The 22464-nt window shown below is 40.9% G+C and overlaps 1 protein-coding gene across 1 annotated transcript in view; it reads left to right on the plus strand.

Moving 5' to 3' along the window:
• ptprsa (protein tyrosine phosphatase receptor type Sa) overlaps positions 1-22464 on the plus strand; it is a 127704-nt gene that overhangs the window by 46849 nt on the left and 58391 nt on the right. Inside the window, exons 6-10 of the mRNA XM_054602976.1 lie at positions 4505-4615; positions 14926-15195; positions 15418-15999; positions 16757-16893; positions 17032-17176. Of these exons, the coding sequence (XP_054458951.1) occupies positions 4505-4615; positions 14926-15195; positions 15418-15999; positions 16757-16893; positions 17032-17176 (1245 nt within the window). The remainder of the gene's footprint in view (positions 1-4504; positions 4616-14925; positions 15196-15417; positions 16000-16756; positions 16894-17031; positions 17177-22464) is intronic.

The following is a 22464-nucleotide window of genomic DNA, read 5'->3' on the forward strand; positions in this document are numbered from 1 at the left end:
GGGCAGACCACGGCTCCAGGCACTTTCTGAAATTAATCATCCATGCGTGCCCCTCCTTGCTCTTCTTTTATCCCCTCATCCGTCCCTCTGTTTTTCTGTGCTTGTCTGTCTCTTTCACTCTTCCTCCCAACCTTCTCTGATTGTTTTGTTCTTGTCTCTCTCTGTCTCTCTATTGCACACAGTACCTCTCATAAATGAGGCACTTTGCCAGCCCTTGCTGTCTGTCTTTTTTCCCATTTCACAAACACTTTTTTCTCTCTCCTCTTAGCATTCCCCTGCCAAATCTAGACCTAAAACCAAAACTACATTTATATATGGGGTGGTAAATATTGATATTTTGTTCAAATTTGTCGATATTTCCTGCCAGTCCACAGCTACAAAAAGGGCATTGAAAACCTGCAAATTGGCTTTCAAAGACATGTATCTGATGAACTCTGTCCAGGTGTCTAACTGTTATCACACCTTGGCACCTCAACACTCCTCTTCAGGTCGGCCTGCAGCATGCAGCGCTGTTAACCAGGGCAGCTGTCACAGCTGGGACAAATGTCCCAGACCCACTGCCCATTACAGCCTTCTTTATTGAATGGATGAAGGCAGTGAACATGCTGCAGGACAGCCAGGAATGGATAGCAGTGGAGATTGGAGGTTGTGCGTGTTGGTGAGCAGGGAGGGTCACTTTGACTGAGATGGAGACTAATTGGTCCACATGGAAGTGAAGTCGTTATTATCTGGGACTTTATTTGCCTCAACTGTAGCCACTGTTTGGCCCGTAATGGTGCAGCATACATCATGGAATAAGACAGAAAGGGAAAAGAATGGCACCAATCTCAATCGACCCAGAAAAACATGAATTATGACCCAGAAGGGTGGCACTAACTGTTTTTTTTTTTTTTTTTTTAGATGGTCCGTGTGGCCTTTAAGTGGAGATCTTAGGTTCAATACCCACAACAGCGCACATAATGTCCTTCAACAAGTTTCCTTTTTAAGTGTCCTTGAGCAAGATTAAGTAGCAAGTAAAGTAGTGCCCACTCAGTAATTGCAGCCTAGTTGCTGGCACTTTAGTGCTGCTGTTATATTTGTACCCAGAATAATGCATTTCTTTAGTTATTTGTGTCAAACTATTTAAACTTTGGTGATATTGTACCAAGTAAATTGAGCCATAGTTTTATTGAACATTGGCAAGCAGAATAGTCAACAGTCCTGAGCAGTTTTTTATGTTTCCTAATGAAATCAGGCAAAACTAATGTCTTTGGTATATGTTTGTGATAAGACTAAATAGCTCTAGACAGGTAGGCCATGCCATTAAGCCCCAAATAGGACTCAGTAAGGCAATTTTGTGACACTTTAAATTGGTGTTTGTCATTATCAGTATCCCCCCATTGTGTGAACAGACTTGGCGCATGGTTTTTATTGTGCTTATGAAAGATCATTCTCATCATGTGTTTCATTCCTTGTGTTTCCTCTTTTCCTGATAAAAGAAAAAAATGGCCACTTTCACTCTGGTGAGCCACAGGCCAGCAGGGTAGACGGAGCTCAATCATGCAAAACACAGAGAGTGCAGTCATATTAAAAATGAAAATAAAACTGGTAGGAAAGGGACACATGCTGGTGACAAAGGGGGGGCATTTGTTTTGTGCGCACACATGCATGTACATGCTGCTGCTTCAGATAGGACAACAAAGAGGGTTTGTTTGGATTTTTTTATTCAAAAGCCCTTTGAGGTCTGTTTGTCTTTAAATGTTTCTTTTATCAGACTTTAAACTGACTGCCTGGTCATTCTATTATATGGGCACGGAAATCATGAATGGCGAAATTTAGATTCATCTAAAAAAAAAGTTTTGGGGGTTGTTAAAAGACGAAACTTGGACTAGAGGAAAACATATGAGAGTGGAAATGATAAGTGGACTGAGGAGATATGAAACTCACACAGTGTAGCACAACACATGTAACACCAGCGGGATGTTGCATCTCCACTATGTGTGAATCTGACGGAGAGAGGAGCATAAAGCACCTCAGAAATAGAATGAAGTCGTGATTTCTCTTTTACTCCCCCTCTTCTGTCCCTCTCTCCTTCTGGGCTTCCTTCATCAAACATTTGTTCACACAAATCTAATTTTGTTCAGGGTGTGCAATTAAATTCATCAGTATTGTGTTGTTGTTGTTGTTGTTGTTATTCATTGTTCAGTGTTAAGTCAAACTTTCAATTTTGAGACATAATAATAGACGAAAACTTGAAAATAATTATGATATATGAATTAGAAGAAATATCCATTCGACTTTCTCTTTCAGTGTTCCTTTGCATCTCTTGCTTCCTTTGTCTCTCCTTTCTATCTCTGCTTCTACCTCACTAGCTTTCTCTCTCTCTCTCTCTCTCTCTCTCTCTCTCTGTGTTCTGCCAGCAGAAGGAGCCGTTATGTGTTCTTCACAGCTCCACTAAATAATAGCTAGAATATGTAATGAAGCCAGTAGGGGCTTGGAAACAATAGATAATGCCACCTAGCGAGACGTCTCCACCAAAGATGGAGAGGAACAGATGAAACTCCCACCATTCCCCTCAAACACTCCTCTATTTTCCTCTCCTTCTCGCTCCCTTTCTTTTGCCAGGAGGTACAATTCACAGCAGCCAGTGTTGGTTTTAATTGGCTCTCAATTCATTTTGTTTGGCTCATTATCTGTCACCCTCTGCGTGTTGCTGGTTGTGTTTTGCTGACCTTCAGATGACATTCGTAAAATATTATTTTCAGATAAAGACATTTGTATTTATTGGAAGCATTTGCAGACCTTCACCAGTTGGCACATATAGAAGGAAAACATATGAAATTTAGAACATTTCTGATTTAACACAACACAAAAAAGGGGCTGTGGCCCACCACTAGCCTTTTCAGCATTATTATTTATGATGGATTGAAACAATTGCACCAACGTCAACATCAGCCTTCGAGAGATTTAGTAATTCAGTGCAGGGACCTATGGCTGACGAGCCGCTGGCAGAGCTTCCTGAAAAAGGTCCACCTGGAGTTGAACTTCACACAGTCCCTACTTTGTGGTCTCTCCTGTGTTGAGGCGGTAGGCTTCTGAAAACATTCCAAGCCACCTGCCACCAGGCTGGCATTTGCTGTTGCAAGCACACATCAAACACATCCAAATCAGATCCCTGCATAAACGCAGAGCGGAGACTCCACCACCTGCACTCTGCAGGTAGACATTTTCATTTGGTTCATGAGCTATGTGCCAGGAACAGCTCCCTCTGGGGGATGATGATGATCCGAGCTGTTGAGGGAAACCAAGACATTGTTGTGGCTTGGGTTCTGTTTTCTTTTTCTAAGAGTAGATATCTCTGTACTGGCTCCAAGGTGTAAAAATACTCTTAGAGTTTAAGGCCTTGGCCAAGGTGGAAGAGTGACTAATCTTTATAATTAAGCAGTATCGATGGTCTCATTTGTGGTACAGCTGAAAAGTGTTATTGGACCAATGTTCCAGAATAGAGGCTTTGTACAACATTGTGTTCTCTCTGCTTGCTGATGTGATGGAGTAGGTTATGGTATATTACAAAGCATCCTGGTCCGCGGCTGGCGTATTGATGCTGCCTGGCTAAACGCTAACGAGCGATGGTGCTGTGTTTGTCAGGGAGGCCTGGGCTGCAATCTGTCTGCTGAGCCAGCCAGAAGCCGTAATGATATCATCAGGAAGTGCCGTCAACAGCGCTCTAACGAGGAGTGATCTGACGCCCGCTGTTTCACCTCCCTCCTCCGTCCCCCACGCCCCTTTCTCAGTGTTGTTGTCGAGCATTTAGCTTGAGTATATTTTGCAAGAGAAATAATCTGAAAAAGTTTTAATATGAAGAGTCAGTTTGAAACACGTAAGCCAGAGTGGTTCGTTTCAAACCGAATACCATAATTTATTCATTTTTTGTCCTGATGAGTTGTTATCACACAATTGTTTTGAGCTGTATAACTTCAGAGGGGCGGGGTAAAGTGTTTATCTGGACATGAACTATATGTATGGATATTTTCCCAACCCACACAGACTCTCCGTTGTTGAGTGCTATGCAAAGACAAATTTGTTAGTCTCACTCACTTTACAAGACCATCTCAGCACCCTTCTCCATTATCTTTCATCACACAACTATCATTACTTTGTCCTTATGGTATTTTTTTTTTTAAGAGACAATGTTTTACATGAGTTGCATACACTAGCATAGCCACAAAATGTGTGTGACTGATTCAGTATATATTATTATTTATTGAATCCCACCTCTTTTTACCTGCTAATGGCTGAGGCTGGAGAGGAATCCAGTTTGCCATGGTAATCTGCATTAGCATTGCAGAGAGAAAAACAATGGTTGACAAAATGGTCCTGTGAAATTCAAGATACCTTGCATTAAGTGTATTCACTGACAAATGTAATAATCACATTTCCCCTGCTTTCTTTCTTTCTCTCTTGTTCTCTCTCTTCCCCCTCCCCTCTTGTCTTTTTTTTTTCTTTCAATGTTGTAATTCACCAGGTGCCTTGCAGATCGAGAACAGCGAGGAGACAGACCAGGGGAAGTACGAGTGCGTGGCGTCTAATGTGGAAGGCGTGCGCTACTCGTCCCCTGCTAACCTTTATGTGCGAGGTAGGGAGCAACCCGGTCCCAGAGTCAGGCCAAAATCTAAAAACACCCACCCATTTTAACTAAAATGTCTGAACAGTTCAGCTCAGCCTTAAGTAGCATTACTGTTGAGCTGAACAAATGATGAATGCTTCCATTCTAGCCCAAGTATATTTGCACAAAATGTATTTTGCAAAATAATATTACCCAAGTTCTATAAATCTTTTAGCATTGATAGTTATGCCTGCCCACAAATGTAATTTCATATGCACTGAAACTTCCAAATGTTAACTATAATTGACCAACTAATGTTCTTCTCTGTTATGATGTTATGCTCCATTTTGTCTTTGAATGCCCTCCCCTACTCGCTCGGAAGGAAATGTGTAGCACAACAAGCCGTATGTCTTTACTTTATCAGTTGTGTGCCCGATACAATGTTTCCCACTCCGTCAAAGTTATGGAACCCAAAAAGAGTCGAAAAAGACCCTTTTTTTTTTTTTTTTAGTAGCTTTTTTCAGGTACAGGAGCACAACGGTAAGTCTTGATTTTGATTGAGTGGCGAGGTATTTATGCCCATCAATCAAAATCTCAACCCCTTCTCCTTCTCCAGATTTGGGGGTAAAAGGATTCCCTTGTGGTGAATTAATAGAAAAGGATGCAGTCAGCTGCTCTGTATTACATAAAAAAAACTGTTCTTTTGCATAGATTTTAAATAGTGTACTTCCTCTACTTTCTCTTCATGGTGTTCTGGAGCATTAATCCATAGTATTCCCCTGTTTCTTCTTTGGGGTATTATCTTTAAATCTTTTCGCAGTCAGCAGTAATTTTGGCTGGCATGATCCAGCAAAGTGAAGATATGAAAAACAATCAGTCACAGAGAACGTTGAGTTTCATGCAATGAAGACAAAAAGCCTACCCTCTACTACTAATGCTAAATGACAATGAATCCCTGTTGAGGGAGCTCTGATAAATTGAAGCAGATGCATTTTCGACATGTATTATTTATATTGTGCATATTAAATAAAGATGCCTTGGTATCTACTCAGTTTGTTCCCTCTGCTGTGTACCAAATAACTTTGTTCCCAATAAATAATTCACATCCCTGACATTATAAAATGGGTCAGGGAGCTGCTTTTTCATTATTACTGCTATTATCATACCCTGTGAAGTAGCAGCATAGGGAAGAAAAAATGCAACTGCGAGCAGTCGAAGGTGAATAATGGTTCATCAAGATTAGTGTCTCTTCTTGCCAGCATTCATCCTGGAGGCTCATGCTGTCTCCACTGTGATGCAGTGACACTTAATGTCAAGTAGCTATCCACTTTTTTTCGCATACAGCATGGTAGATGTTAAAAGGTTCGTGGCAAATTGCAGTCAAGAGCTCTACAGGAATCGTTAAATAACAATAATGGGAACACTTTGTTGACACAGCATTGGGATATTTAGTAGTTCGTTCGGTCGAAAAAAACGCACCGCTATACCCTGATATCATTTCCAACTATTCATGCAATCTCCATGAACACTGGCTCCATCAGCATGCTTCTAAAAGCCTACACAAGGGCCATAATTAGTCAGGTACTTTCACACTATGTAAAACACTTGTTATGCCTTGATGGTGTCAACCTTTGTCTGTTTTCAGTTAACTTTTGTCAATCAATTCTGATACTTGATGTTGACTGTTTTGTTCACAAAGCGAAATGCACTCGAGATTAGCAGCTGTGGTAGGGATCAATTTCCAGGAACAAAACAAAATAACAATCCTAAATTTTATCCGGCGCACACTGTACCAGGGAAAATTGAGCATACTTCCCAAACAGAAACCATAATGACAGTGTTACTGATTGGCTTCCAACAACATCTACTGTTACTGTCTTGAACTGCAGCTGCTAATTTCAGCCCAAAACTGTGTCTTTTTTTCTTTTCTATCTCTCATTAGTTTTTCTTTGTTTTCTCTTTATTTGGTTTCCTTCTCTAACAAAAGCAAATACAGCCACCACAGGAGCCTCTCCTTGTGGCTATTAGGAGCTTGTGAAATTTTGAATTATGAGTATGGTACGCTTGATTTGACCCCAGTGGCGCCTCACTATTTTTTATTTCTTACCAGGCGACAGTGCGGCCACTGGGGTGTATCTAATTGTTTTGGTTCAAAGTTTATTTAAGGGAGGGGGTGGGGGGTTGGGGGGCAGGCAAGTGTTCTTTCAAGACGGGGTGTCACTGATAGCAGGGACAAGGGAAAAGGAGGAAAAAAAGGATTAAAGAAAGGGAAATGTAGCTGCAGCTAAACACCTTGAGGTGGCTTTTTTTACTCTCTCTGTGTTTCCCCTATTTTTCTCTTCTCCTCATGTCATTGTGTTCTGCATCAACCCCTTTACATCCCTCAGAGCTTCGAGAAGGTTGGTGTGTTTTTTCTTTTTTACTTTTTTTAACCCACATTTGAAAAAACCAATTCAACATGTTGAAAAATTGTAGCTGTATTTGCCTATTACAGAGCTCGATACATTACTAATTTGAAGAAAAATACTAATCAGTTTATCCAAACTGCTAAATGATTATGAAAGAAATGTTTCTTTATAACCAAGGAAGAAATGATGAAAGCAAACCTGATTAGCTCGGGTCTTGTTAATTTACTTTTATGTTTGCATTGTGGGGCCTTTTCTCGTTTTGCATCCTTTGGTATTGCTTCTGCACCCTAAAGGCTTTCTTGCACGTGTTGTCATGGAAACCCAGCACGTGGAAATAACAGAACTTGTTGCATGATGGGAGAATGTAACTGCGCTTGCATGCCTCTACAGAATCCCTTTGGCCGTGTTGGTCTTTTTCTTTCTGCATTCCCTGTGTTTTGTTTCCTTCACTTTCTTTGGTATCTCAACAAATGTTTTTTCCCTGATACAACCTGATTTTTTTGGCTTTCCTTTATCACGTTTAATTTTTGTGTTGTGATTATGGTGTGGTGTTTGTGTGTGTTCTTTTTGTTTGAGTTCTGTTCCTTACCTTACTTTCCGTTAACGTTTGTCTTTTTGTGGTTAATTTGTTTGTGAGATTTGTGTTCCTTTTTTACAATGACGCTGCTCTGCTTCTTGAGTCTTGGAGTGCTAAATGCAAATGCCGAATGAAATAATAAGTGTGTATACAGCCAGTGTTCCTGTCATCTTGTTTTTAGCGATCCATTTCTGAAAAAAATTTACACCTGATTGGGCCTGATTGGGTTCCATGGTGATTTCAGGCAGCCATTAAGGGATGCCATTTACAGTGCTGTGAGGATCAATAACAATATAATGACTTTGACATCACATTTGCTGTTGCTTAGTGGGTGCTCAAAGATACTTTTATTTTCAAATGGTGGCAGCTAGATGTGATTGGTTTTGTTGAGTGACTGCTGTTTGTGTTCCCTTTGCAGTCATGATACTCAATCAAATTATAATTTAAATTTCAAAATCCCTCCTCCACTAGTACCCACACACACACACTCATATAATAGAATCGATTTCCAGGTTGATGTGACTAAAGTAATGATTCTCTAACTGGACTACGACAAGATACACAGTAATTTACAATATTTTTAAGCATTCATACTGTGCTTCAACAATATTAGGAGAATGTGCTAAATTAATCAGAAATCAATACAGTGTTTCACTGATATATATTGCTATTGCTATTTGTACCAACACCTCTTAAAATGTTCCACCTAAATGTTAGCATCAGCATGAACACCAGGTTTTCCAAGACATACCCAACTGAATCAGATTTATACTGAATCCTATGTCACCTGCTGCTGTGCTTGCCTGTAGATTTGTATGTCCCCAGTAGTGTTATGAATACACAAGATATATATTTTTGAAAAGGAACCACGTTTTTGGGCTAGTACTCCACGGGGTTCAACAAGTCTGGAAAGATCAGGCATGTCATTCATTCAGGTAGAAGAGATAACATGCTTCCTCCCTTATCAGTCTCCTCTGAGAGCGGGAGAATTTGTATGTGTGGCTGTCAAAGTGTGCTGATCTCCAGGAGATTACACTGATCTCTGCAAAGTATCTGCAATATTGAACATGACTACTGCTCTAAGAACGAACAAATAAATGTCCATGATTTTGCAGACTTTATTCATCCATAGGCATACATGTGTTTTTTCCCAGCAAGCTGCACCAAATTTACCTCTTAGCTTGGGTATTTTGACAGTTGCAATTTACATACAAAGTAAGCCAGCAAGATCATTTGAATTCTGCTTGGCATGAGACCCAAAATATTAGTAAAAGAAACTCCCTCAAAAATATTCAATGTTAGCAAGTGTTTTCCCTCCTGAAGATGCTGAGTATAGCTTTATATAGATATATTTCTTCCCATTGCACCAGCCACATCCTTTGCCCTTAAGGCAAGTCATTAAACAAATATATATAATCATGCCTTCTGATCTAACCGTTATCTCAGGCACAAATCAGGGTTTAAATTCCAACATCCCTATGCACCAATTGGAAAAGACTCTATATTTGTAATTGTACCTGTTGAGTCTTTGAAGCTGCCATTTAATAATCAGTCATAAAATAGAGTCCACAAAGCATAACACACAGAGTAAAGATGCCTGACAATGTATCCAATCCTGATTTATAAGTATAAATTCTAAGAATAACACTGATGCAGAAAGACTGTGCTGTGATGTACGCATGTGCATGTTTGCCCTCCTACGATGGTATCTGAATGTGCTTGCATGTCCTGCTATGCATTTGTGTAACGTTGGGAAAGAAAGCTAGATTACACCTTATGTTCTCACCGGCCAAAGCAAAATCCTGCCATCTCTATTAGATGTTTGTCTCAAGGAGTCCTGAAGTTAATAGCCACCCCTCCAAAAAAATCATGTTGCCATCAGAAGTTGTATTATCTCTTATTCTAAAGCAAATATATGAACACACTCCCTTTCTCAATCTGACTGATTATATTCACTGGAAGGATCATCACAGTTAGGGTACATTCTGGCGGTATCATTTGGCTGCTTGTCATTAAAGACAACATAAAAAAGTCTTACACTCTGAAATCCCCTAAAGCCGTTGCTTGCTATTATTAGAAACCCCTGCTAGGATTCCTGTCAGTTCCTTTAGGTAATCATTTCCATTTTGATGAGCCACCGATATTGACTGTTTAGCATTGGGGCAGCCAAGGTATGTTAATACGGGCCGACCCCTGCGGTTTATGAATGCCGCAGGCCTCACCCAGTGAGTGTGACTAAAGGATCTCCATACTGCGCCTGTGTCCTCAGGCAGCAAGAGGGTGTAATCTCAGCTTCAAGGTGACACTAAAGGCTGCACATTATTTTGGCTTCCCCCTTCATTTTGGGGCAGCAAAATCTGCCTCACCAAAATGGCCGATAATGTCCACCTTCTGACCTCTGTTTTTTGGCACAAATCCCTCCACGACACCGCCCACTATTAGAGTTAGTGCAGTACTCTGGCGTTCTCTCTCGACTGCTTTTCACCTCGTCCACTGTAAGGCTTCTTATCTATCTCTCCACATTGGGGCTTGAAACAAGATTATATGTTGTTAGGTGTCCAAATGAAAGGTATATGTTTGTTTTATTAATCTCTCAATTCCAAAGGGGCCGGCTGGGCTCCTGGTCTCTGGGAATGAGGACCCTGTCCATGCAATTGGGATTCCTTATTTGCTTTGTTTTAGTTGCATTACATGTTAAGGGTAGGACAGCATAGGTGCCCTCTTGAACATTTAGTCATTTCATTCAGGCCGTTGTCTAGCTAATGATACAGCAGTGAGCCATCTGCATGTGATAGTGACATTTAGACACACAGTTAATGTTGTCCCTGACATGTCTACTGGTTGTAAAATTCTTCGCTGACTTTACCCAAGATATAGTGTAATATGCTGTAGCATCAACTGACCTTGAGCTCTTCATCTTCTGCTGTAACCAAAGAACAAATGTATTTTTGTGTCAGACACACAGTGCATGCTGTTGACAGATAAACTCTGCTCAGACTTTCCATTTTTGTGTTCCCAAGTGCCATGAAAACCTCAACAAAGGAAGTTTTTTTTTAATTTATTGGCTCAGTGATTTGTTAATTTCAAATTTCACTGGCAGGCCACAGCCAAAGGTGACCAGTATTTGGCAGGTGGCGGATGTTAGTTCCCTCATTGCCCCGGAATTATAGATCCTCAAAAGTGAACAGAGACATCTTCCTGTGGGGAAACCTCATTCACTCAGCCATTTCAGCTCACGGTCCATTGGCTGACCTGAGTCCCAGGGAGAGAAGAGCATCGCCGTCAGGCACACTTTGATTGGACATATCCCCTAAAAGAACAGATAATGTTCACCCTTTTTAGTTTTCAACAGTCTTTTGGATTGGAGACAAAATTAAAACGGAGACAAATCAAAGCTGAAAAACATCTAATAGTATTGATGCATACCTCTTTGTACACAGCTGCACTCTGGTACTGTCTATGCTGTTTGGACTTAGTTCTTTTTGTGGATTTGTTCAGTTGAATTTGTTACCTTTCATTTTAATTTGTGTGTGTGTGTGTCTGGAACAATGCTATATTTGGAAATGAATGGCATGCTTGGATGGGCTTGGGTGACATTTTTGGATTGTATTGGTTCCATGGTGTCTGCCCAAGTGGATGGGGGCGCACCTGTATTTGTCACTCATGCCATAGCCACACCCATGCATGTCTATGTGAGGAATGGGCTGCCCTTCCACCTTTGTTGTTGAGTTAGGCCTTTTTTTTTTTGACAAATTAGAATGCAGATATATGTGGGCTTTTTGCCTTTTTCCAGTTCGACATGTTTTTTTAGAATACCTCCCAGTTGGATTCCCTAATTATCCAATTATACCTGTCACAATCAGAAACTGCATGATATCTCAACCAAGATGTCATGCTTCCCATTGTTTAATTTGCCTTTTGTAAAGTAAGATCAGGGCAGGCCAGGTTATGATTCTTTGATATATTTTTCAAAAGATTTTATTTGATCCATGAATGCTTCTAATGGAGGCATTTTACTTCTAATATATGGAAAATTGACATTTTGTTAAGGACAGACTCTTTGAATCTACCATGACCATTTTTTCTTGGTACATGTTAATGCCCAATCAGTGTGTGAGTTTCTGTACCACAAAAGACAATTTCCTCAAAGGTCAGCAATGAAGTTTTTGCCCTCAAGGTCAGGTTGTGTCTTGCCCGAGGAAGTAACATAATTGACATTAACAGTGCATTACAGGACTTGCATGTAGAGTAGTACAGAGGAGGATAAATTAAAAGCTTTAGCTGCAGAAGGTCTCAATCCATCTTTGATTAACTCTATAACTGGACATGTCATACATTATTTTACATGTAAAGCAGAATGCTGGGTTTTATATGACTTAATACAACATGGCTGTTAAAAGCCAGCAACAGTAGATGCGTTTTCACCCTGTAGATGTTGCACATACTGCTAGATGGCTTTTTTTTTTACTAACATGTATGGTCCATGCAGACTACATGTGAATATGCTGTATGTACATTTTAGTGATTATTTCAGTGCATAGGTCAGTAAATGTCCGGTCTCTGGTAAAAGTCCTCTCAGTGTGTGTAGGTGATATTTGTGCCCTTAGTTTGTCGTTAAAAGTCAAAGTGTCCCATGCAACGATCATATGAATCCCATTTGGATCGACACGGTGTATTTTGGAATGCTACCTATCCTTGATGCCCACTCTCAGTCCAACCCCCTCCCACCCAACCCCGCCCATACCCCCGATCTCCCCCTCAGTTCCCACACACACACCTCACAACCACCCACCTTACGACTGTTTTACATTTGCATTGCGGTGCAATGTTTAAAGCAGGGAGGAAGGGAGGTGTAGTTGATTCTTGTTTTTAAGCCCCAGTGTGTGAGACCTCCAAACCCACTTTGAGCCATGGTCTTTTTGGTTTTGTTTTGATTTAGAATCACAGTCTCCTTATTCTATCCCCCACTTATGCCCTCTTCCTCCTCCTCCTCCTCCTCCTCCTCCTCCTCCTCCTCCTCCTCCTCCTTCCCTTTCTCCGACCACCCAAACCCCTTCCCCTTTGCGTACTGTACAGTATGTCTGCGTGCCCATCCGTCACTGTCTGTCTGCCCGTCTCCCTCTGTCTGTCTTCTTGTCCGCTGTCTTGCTGCTTGAGTCTGTTTTGTTCTGCCTTGTGTCTCGTCCCGTCTTGTCTTTTCTGTCTTGTCTATCTGTCTGTCTCTAAGTCAGCTCTTCCATTTAGTTCATCATTTTTTTAACTCTTACATCTGCACTACTTTGCTTCTCTCTCTTTGACCTTCTTTGCATCCCAACAAACACTTTGATATTGTCCAGATGTAGATACTTTAGTTTGCCACAATTGTTGAAAAGGAGTTTAAAATATATACACATGGAAGTTATAAACCTATGTAGTAGTCCATAGTTGTATCTTTTTAGTGAATTCATAAACCTAAATGTTAACTTATTGTATACCTAAATATTGTGGGGGTTCTTTTGTTCAAAATAAGTTCAAAGAATTGTTTTTTAATACAACAAGAGGGTTTTCCCTCAGCACAAGGTGGTACCTCTAAACATCAGGCATGTAAAATGTCTGTTTTTTTGAAGAAGTGACGAAGGTTTGGCATTTGACCAAACAGCAACATGGGCAATCCCCAACACATCTTGGCCTAAACAGAACAAAGACTTATGTGGCTCACCTATATAAGAAAGGAAACCCTGCATTAAATAGCACTTTAAAACGTCCCTGCTCATGTAGTGTTGAACCTGGCCACTTCTTGCATGAAACTATTTGTCAAGTGTTTGCTAGGATGTGTTTAATGAACACACAGTGTTTTGGCTAACTCATACTCTTTCACTTTCTAACTCTTGCATACTGTACACACGCACACTCATGCCTCTACCATGCAGAAAATATATACATCTATGTATATACACATACACACACATGCAATTACATAGTACCTTTCAAGCCCTCCCTCTGCGTCTCAGACTCATTATCAACCTCCTTCCACTCAACTCCTATTCATGAGTTTTGAGGTCCTCCCTTTCTCCCTCGTCATTCTGCCCTTATTCATCTACCTTTCTCTTCCCCTTTCCCTCCATCTCTCTTTCGTGTTCTCTGGATTTCTACTCCCTGTTGATCCAGTTCTGTTTCTTGACTCCAACACTCTGTGATAGTAGACTCTTTAGCTACAACTAGTTCTTTTTCTATGTATTTCTAGGCACACACCTTGTTCCTCAATACTTATTTTGTGTTAACTGGGACTGCGATGTGACAATGTGCCACCATCACATTTCGTCACATTTGCTGGAGAAAAACAAAGTTTACACAGCATTGAAGTGGGTTACCCCCCTTCACCCTCCTCCAAACCTTCCCCTCTATTTTTCTTCCTCTGTCACTCTTTGCTCCTCTGTTCCCTTTCTTCCTCTCCTCAGATGCTTTATCCTCTATCTTGTATTTCTTCTTTCCTCTCCAATCGTCTTTTGTCTGGGCATGCTAGCGACCCTTCAGTTATATTCCTCTATGCATTTTATCTAAATTTTTATATCTGATTTTGTTATCATTTACTCCTTAATTTACCTCGGTCTATTTATGCATGCTGTCTGTGAAACTGATAGCTGCATCTATCAATGGAACCGTGTCAGATCTTAATAAGGCTTTGTCCAGTGGATCTACCCTAAACCACAAAAATCTGATTAAAGTTTCTCATCTTTAAGATATCTAGGTAGAACAGACAGGCTTTCAAGTGCAAACCTCTGCTAGAATGTGTTTAGAGATCTTGTAGAGATGGTCAATAGCCCAGTAACCCTACACTTCCTGTGCTGTGGGAGAAGCCTGTAATGGCCTACTTCCTGTTTGGCATGTGTGCCTGAGAGGACAGGAAGTTCCAGGTTGCCATGGTTTATGTGATAGCATTATCACATGGCCTTTACTACACACCTTCATACTTTGGGATCAGGTTATACTGTAGGTGTACATATGTCAGCAGTTCAGTTCCAAAGATGAGAAACTCGTAATAGATTTTTGTGTCTTTAATTGTGCTGTGATGGGTCAAATATTGGTCAATGGAACCTTGTTGCTATGAATCGTTGCTTTATTGTTAATCTACTTTGATGTTGAAGCAGTTCTGTTAGTTTAGTTTCTTCTCATTATTTGTATATTTTTTATGTTTGAAAAGTATTTTTTTATTTTGTGTTTCAGTTCACATGTACCATGTTGAACTTTTTGTGTTAAGTATTTCCTTGAGAAGGGTCCATTTTCATCGGCCTCTCTTGTTACCTCTCTCTTTCTCTTTTTTTTGACTCCCTTGCCCTCTTTTGTCATCCTCTCCCCTTCCTCATGCATTCTCCCAGTCCGGCGGGTACCTCCACGCTTCTCCATTCCACCAACGAGTCAGGAAATCATGCCCGGTGGCAGTGTGAACATAACGTGTGTGGCGGTGGGGTCGCCCATGCCTTACGTCAAGTGGATGCTGAACTCAGAGGATTTGACACCGGAGGATGAGATGCCAGTGGGCAGGAATGTTCTCGAGCTGAGCAGCGTCCGTGAGTCAGCCAACTACACTTGCGTGGCCATGAGCAGCCTTGGCATCATTGAAGCTGTGGCGCAGATCACTGTCAAATGTAAGAGATAACTGTGCTTGTGAAGAGGTGTGCTTAAGAAGCAGATTAACTATTCTTTAAGTCTGAAATGATGTACAGAAAACTGCAGTTACAATGTGTCTAATCTTTGGGGCATTGTGAATGAATTCATGAGTTTGCTTTTTGATAGAAAGTTATTTGAATAGGCACTGGTCATGATAATTTACTCTCTCCTCTTTCCGTCATGTTTTGTCACCATAACAGCTCTCCCCAAGCCTCCAGGTACCCCTGTGGTTACTGAAACCACTGCCACCAGTGTGACCATCACCTGGGATTCGGGCAACCCAGACCCAGTGACTTACTATATCATCCAGTATAGGGCGAAGTCCCCAGACAGCAAGTATGAGACAGTGGACGACATCACCACTACACGTTACAGCATTGGTGGCCTCTACCCAAACACAGAGTATGAAATCCGTGTCTCGGCCATCAACACAATTGGACAGGGTCCTCCCAGTGAGCCAGTAGAAACCCGGACTGGTGAACAGGCCCCTGCCAGTCCACCACGAAACATCCAGGCCCAGATCATATCCCAAAACACCATGATGGTACGCTGGGAAGAGCCTGAGGAGCCCAATGGGCAGATCAAGGGCTACCGTGTTTATTACACCATGGACGATTCCCAACCCATGAGCCTCTGGCAGATCCATAATGTCCAGGACAGCATCATCACCACTATCCAGAGCCTGGTCCCTCAAGAGACGTACACAATCAAAGTCCTAGCATTTACCTCTGTAGGAGATGGACCATTCTCAGAGCCCATCCATGTCAAAGTACTGCAAGGAGGTAAAGATAATGAATCTGATTTTGCATTAAAACTTTGAAATATTATTTTCTTCCATTGCTATTGTTGAATTTTCTGGCAATTTTACGTTAAGTTCAAACCAAGTTGTCAAGTTTAAGCTAAATTATATAAAAAATGGTGAATGCTACACCTGTTCTCTAGCGTTCTACTTAAGGAGAAGAACATCTTCAGCTGTTTTTGTGCGTCAGCAGCACATTTTCTGAAACTTTAGACAGACTGTGCCTGCTGCCAAGGAGACAAGTTTTCTCCCCTGCTGTGCAAAGTTCACCCACACATCTGCGGCCTCTGCAAATGATGACAAAAGTCTGTTTGAGCATGGCAGTCAGAAAAAAACATTTGAGAAAAAAACTAAATCTGAGAACTCTCTATAAGCTTCAGGGAGCTGAGCAAAATTACCCCACCACACAAGGAGACACATACAACTGCAGGAACCCCACAATAAGTAGAGCACTTGTACCATGCTTGCCATTGGGGCACACACTTTTGTGCTTCACTATAATCTACTCCTCTAAATTTATCTCCATCTAATCCTCTGCCATTTAATGCCATTTTCTCATCATTTTAATGTGTAGATAGGAAATATGCTATTTTTTTAAGAAATCACTGAACAGGAAAAAATACTTCATTAACACAGTCTTAAGTCTTTTTCATGGTACCCCTTTTGTGTTGATCATTTTTATTTCTTAACCAATTTCTAGTAGCATTTTCTGCAACAATGTGCTCTGCTATGTTCTTCAGTTCCAGGTCAACCATCCAAATTTCAGGTTGGTGCTGTGTCTGATACCAGCATTGAACTGACCTGGGAAGCTGCCTATGAGAAAGAAGGAATTGTAAATTATGAACTTCGCTACATGGAAGGAAGTTTTGGCACCCAGGTAAGTCTTTTGGTGTTTCATTTCAATTTTCAGTGCCTAACTTTTGCCCTAAGAGGTGTACATCCTCCCTTTCAACTTAAAATTTCCCTGGAACCACTTTAAATCAAACTTGTAAATAACATCACTCTCCCTCAATAGATCAAGAAATCATTTGGACCCGCATCTTCATATGTTGTGGAAAATCTCCGCCCAAACACAGAGTACCACTTCTCTCTGGCAGCCATCTCTAACAAAGGCATTGGAGCCTTCACCAATGACATATCACAGAAGACCTTGCAAGCCAGTATGTAGCCCTTTATTCAGTCTTCTCTCATGTTCTCTTTGTGGGTTGGCTAACAACAGGATTTTCCCAGGACAGCACTTAATAGATTTTATGCCTTTACAAAATTGAATTCTGATGAGGTTATGTGCTTCTTCCTTTTACTGGAGCTTTATTTTCTCTAATGTTAAATGCATCATCACCTTTGAACTATGACTGTGTTTTTCGCTGACATAATCAGGGTTCAAAGCTGATTCAGAAATGATGATCTACATAACAAACTGACTCTTAACTAATGTTTTGTTTATTTCTTGTTAAAACATTTGACCTTGATTTCGTTAACCTCAATGCAACAAAAGACTATGGTATTTATCACTATATGTTCAGCGACATTTACACAACAAACGGTTCATTTTGTGGCGAGTTAAAGGTTGAAATTAAGCTACAAATGGCTAGAGTCACCTTTTTAGTGTTTTACAACTCTTTCATTTTAGAACTACCTTATTTCATAAATTGGCTCTGGTGCCAAATATGCACGAATGCTCGCAACACTTTTAAACAAATCAAGCCTGCTTCGACTGACAATTGTTGCAAATACTTATTTCCCTTTCACTTTTGTTTATATTTGCTTTTCCTTTGTCAACAGCAAGTTCACCTTCTACCATGTGACAGAGACACAAAAAATGTCAGCTCTCCTCTAAGACCGCCAAGGCTCTCATATGAACTGTGTTCAGATTGGGGATGGGGAATTTGGGGTTGAGTTTAGTCATCCAAACATCCAAACCATCAGTACACATATACCCACTACCTGAATTTATTCCAGTATATCAGTACTGCACTGATTATTTTACTTTACAGATGGCTGGAACACAACTGAATTATTTAAACCAGCCAGCTAACAGGAGTGATATGATAACTCAGTTGTGCAAGCTGTAGAGAAAGAAAATACACACAGCTTATCCAATCAAATATCCAATAGTATCTTAAGGACTGTTGTGATGACATTGTGGGTATGAAATTCATTTTTTTTGTGTTTACACAGCACACAAAGATTAACAGTGATTTTGTTCATTTACATTTAATACATTAATGGTAAAGAACCTTGAGATGTAGCTAGATTTAGGGGATTAGGGACTGGTTTGAGCTACTCATTGTGGATCCGGCTGACAGACAAAGATGCATGTATACTTCCATTCACAGATTGGCTACCTTTATTGTCAATAACCTGGCAGAGGACCTTTACTGGGACATATGAAAGCCATGGCGGTGGGAGTAGACCTCTTTTAACACATTTTCTGTTTCTACCAGTGCAACTTGTTGGATGTGCCCCCACATCTGGGCTGTGGGGGCTTTGGAACAACCACTTCACAGTTCTTTTTGGTACTGCTGGGCAGCAGAGCTACACAGACAGTGCATAGTCACTGAGAAGAGCGGCAGTTGCATGCAACATTCACTCCTAACCACTGGGGGTGCTGTTGAGAACCTATCACTGCACCGTTGGTCTTTGACCATTCCCGGCATGAAAAGGCTTTATGTACATTCGGCCCCATTTCTGTCTTGGCGTCTCTTGGGTGTCTGTGCACATCTTCACCTGTCGATGTGTGTTTGTGTTTTCCTTACCTCTGTTTCTGCATTTGTTCTTGAACGGTAACCTGCAAGCTGATTGGATTGGATACACTTCACTCTTTCTCTTACATCACCCTATTTCAGCTGTGTTTCTCTCTTTGCCACTTGTTCCCCTGTGCAAAAGGAACAAAAACTCTCCTTGGAATGGCTTGACGTCTCCTTGCTTACTTTGTGTCCTCTTCCTTTTACGTTGAGTCTTTTGAAACAAAGTTTTTGGTTAGAGTTTTTATTTATTTATTATTTCTATTTCTCTCCGGGTTAGCCCAATAATATTGGTTTGACATCACTCCAAACTGTAGCTTGCTGCTATATTCATCTTTCCGTTGGGTTCTTGCATGAACCCAAGGCCACTACAGCCACAAGCAACAACAGTGCAGCAGGCAGAGCAGACAGCACTGACATACCATTGCCCATTGAGCAAATATGGGCGTGAATAAGTCTAACTGGTGGCTTGTCTCTAGTCTCTGCTTGAGACAAGGGTCTCCTCCTTTCAACTGCCTCATCCATACAATTACAGTGGATAGAAAGGTAAACGGTTCGAAATTTTTTATACAACCATCCTGGAAATGAGTTTCCATGACATGATTATCAAATACTCTTTGGTAAAGGTTAAACAGACATCTTTACTTTTTCTATCCATTCTACTTCTATGGTTTCACCTTAGGCCTCATTGTTCCTGGTATTTCTTAGCCAATGTTTTTTGTAGGCTGTTATCAAGAGTCCCTGCTCAAGCAAGCGTGAGATACATCCAGTGGTTTCTCACTGCTGAGGTCAGAAGAGTCACAGACTAAGTCAGACAAAGCAAAAGGTTTCCAACATCACAATAAATAACTCTATCTTTTGGATCATTTGAGGTAAGTGATTTAGTGGTCAAGGGATTCAGTCTGCCGTTCTCGAAAAGTCCTTCACATATTAATTCAATTAACAGTTGTTGTTTTCTGCAGTGCTTTTCTGAAACACCAGTATAGAATTGGAAGCATAGAGTAAGCATTCTTTATACATGATACGGTTACATATTAAACTGACATGTCTGATGTTTGGATCCTCATACGGGTCAGGAATAGCAGCATATCTATATCTTTATGCAGCCAAGTCAGTGAAGAGCCCTGTGACATATATAGCTGAAATAAAGTGCCTTCACAGCGTAGTGTAACATAAACAGCCTTTTGGTAAAACACCAGAAAAAATGTATAAACAGGGCGCACATAGGCCATACATGAACACACAAGGTGCAAAGAAACACAATGGTCTCAAGTTTAAGGGCAATAAACTGACGTAAGCCACACTCCCGAGTTCTCTTCAATTACTATGGGTGTTGCACACACACACACACACACACACACACACACACACACACGAGCATTAAGACATCCCCCTCGCATATACAGTATAGTAGAATAATCTACCACCCTACACTACACTGTAATGAGGAAGCCCTATCTACTAGTTTCGTGACTGAACTGGCTGCACAAAGCTATATTTGAAGATTATTGATATGTTGAGGAAGGATCACAACATACTCAAATGAAAATGAAATACACAGCAGTAAAATATTATTATTTCCAAAATATATTACAGAGGAATGACTGCAAACAATTTTAATATTGTTAATGTTACTTTTGGCATTGTAAGTGCCATGTTCTCCTCACAGCCCTACAGAACCATTTCAACCTGGATCTGATCCAATTACAGTGTCAGGCAGACTGAAACCCTTTTCCACTGAGTAAAAAGAAAGACAGACAAAATGATTCCCCTATTTATTGTCCATTTTCTGTGGTACAAAATGTTTACAGATTGTTGAAGTTTGGTCTCAGTCCTAGCAGCATTACCAGGGGCTATTGTCATGGGGACTACTCTGTCAAGAACTTGTGAAAATGCACTGCAAAACTAAATAATACTGATGGATCTCAGTACTTATTTGCTTCATGGTGAGTGAGGCCAAATTAGTCCTCAAATCAAACAGCACCACAATCATTTAATTGGCTTTTCTTGTTGAATATTACAGCAGGCTGAAATAAATTCACAAGATCCAACTGGCAGCAGTAGTTCTCATTCAGAAGCAAGGCCTCTAGGGGGTATGCTGCCATAGCAGACTGGGTTCAGAGAACATTTTTGTGAGACCGTCCAGACGTGGCCGGAGTTGGTCCACAACCCGAGAGCTGGGAGGGCTCCCAGTATTCTTTCAGCTGTTACCCAGTTGCAATGCAGGACCTAAGATAGACCCTGTGAGTGGGTGTTAGGGGACTGCAAGGCCCCGGAGTGGCAGATAAGAATCCCATTTCATAGCGTCAGAATTAATTTCATGCTTTGCAATGAGCTATGAGCCAGGCCCCTGGATTGTCAGGCTTTGTTACACATTTAGATTATACCTAGAACCTGCCAGTAGCTAGTCAAGTGCTATCTCTCAAATTAAAGTGACAGATTCTAAATCCTTTGTATTTAGCCAAACAAGCAGTTTAGCCCCACCACTTACTGTAATTGCAGGAGGTATTTAGATATATTGGAATATCTGTGTGAGCCACAGTGCGGCCATTTGGCACCGTGGGGATTAATTCCGTAATGATCTACAAATATGAACATCCTGTCATTCGAGGCTTCTAATGAAAATATAATTCAAATGCAGACATGTGCTTATCGTCTGATAGCAAAAGCATTGTCAATCTGTGTCATTTTAAGAATCGACAACAGACACTGAGTAATGGCCTGTATAGCCAAACTGTTAGCAATGTGTCATTTATATCCACTGAGGATGTTGCTCTAAAAGCACATTTAATCTGAAGGTAGTCATGATGATTAGGTATGCCACCAGTACTTGACATTACAGACTTTATACCCAGAGCTCTTCATATCACAACAGACTAAAAAAGTCAAAGAGGTGGATATGAATGCAGACATGACTAATTATTTGTCAAATAGAATTTAGGAAATTCTTTCAGAGAAGCTTCAAAAGAACCTCAAGTAAGGCATTAGCTGAGTTTCTTCTTTTGTGGTTGTAGTTCTTCTATCCATAATCCTACCATTGGCCTTCATGGGATATGTACTTTATTAAAGCTGGGCCTCTGCCAGTCTTTAACTGTTATCAGGCGTGAGGATGCCTGTGCACTGTGATAGCCTGGCCCCTGTCAGATTCACAGCCTTTTTGCGCACCACAAAGATTGAGAACTGAGCAATCATTCTTGACGTGGAGACTTTGCAAATACAATGTGAGAGGAGGAAAGAAGCTGAAAGCTCAAAATCCAGTAAGACCATAAGTAAATAAGCCCATTGGACACAGAGAAGGGTTTGGGAACTGTGGCTGAGGTCCTGCCCTATTTGTTGTGTGCTGGAACATTTACTCTTCACTGGGAGGAGGCCTTTCTGATAGTCAGAACCCCTGTTTTTTATTTTCTTTTTTTAAAGCTGGTCTACCCAAAGTGACACTGCAGTCAGAACTCTATCGTTAAACTTTAATGAATTCAGTAATAGAAGCTTTCCGTCTTGCTTGCTCTATTCTTGTATCTTAGCATTCCAAAAACTTGCAGGAAGGTTTACAGGAAACATAGGCACAAGGCTATGAAATGGGATTTATTTGAAGAAAAAAAAAATGATGCCGATGGTTGTCATTGTACATGGCCAAGTGCAGAAGAACAGAATATCTTGGGAGTGAGTTTTCCCCCTTTGGCTTCCCCTCTCACAGTCTTGTGGAC

Source organism: Anoplopoma fimbria, chromosome 8, assembly GCF_027596085.1.
Source record: "Anoplopoma fimbria isolate UVic2021 breed Golden Eagle Sablefish chromosome 8, Afim_UVic_2022, whole genome shotgun sequence".
Classification (NCBI taxonomy): domain Eukaryota; kingdom Metazoa; phylum Chordata; class Actinopteri; order Perciformes; family Anoplopomatidae; genus Anoplopoma; species Anoplopoma fimbria.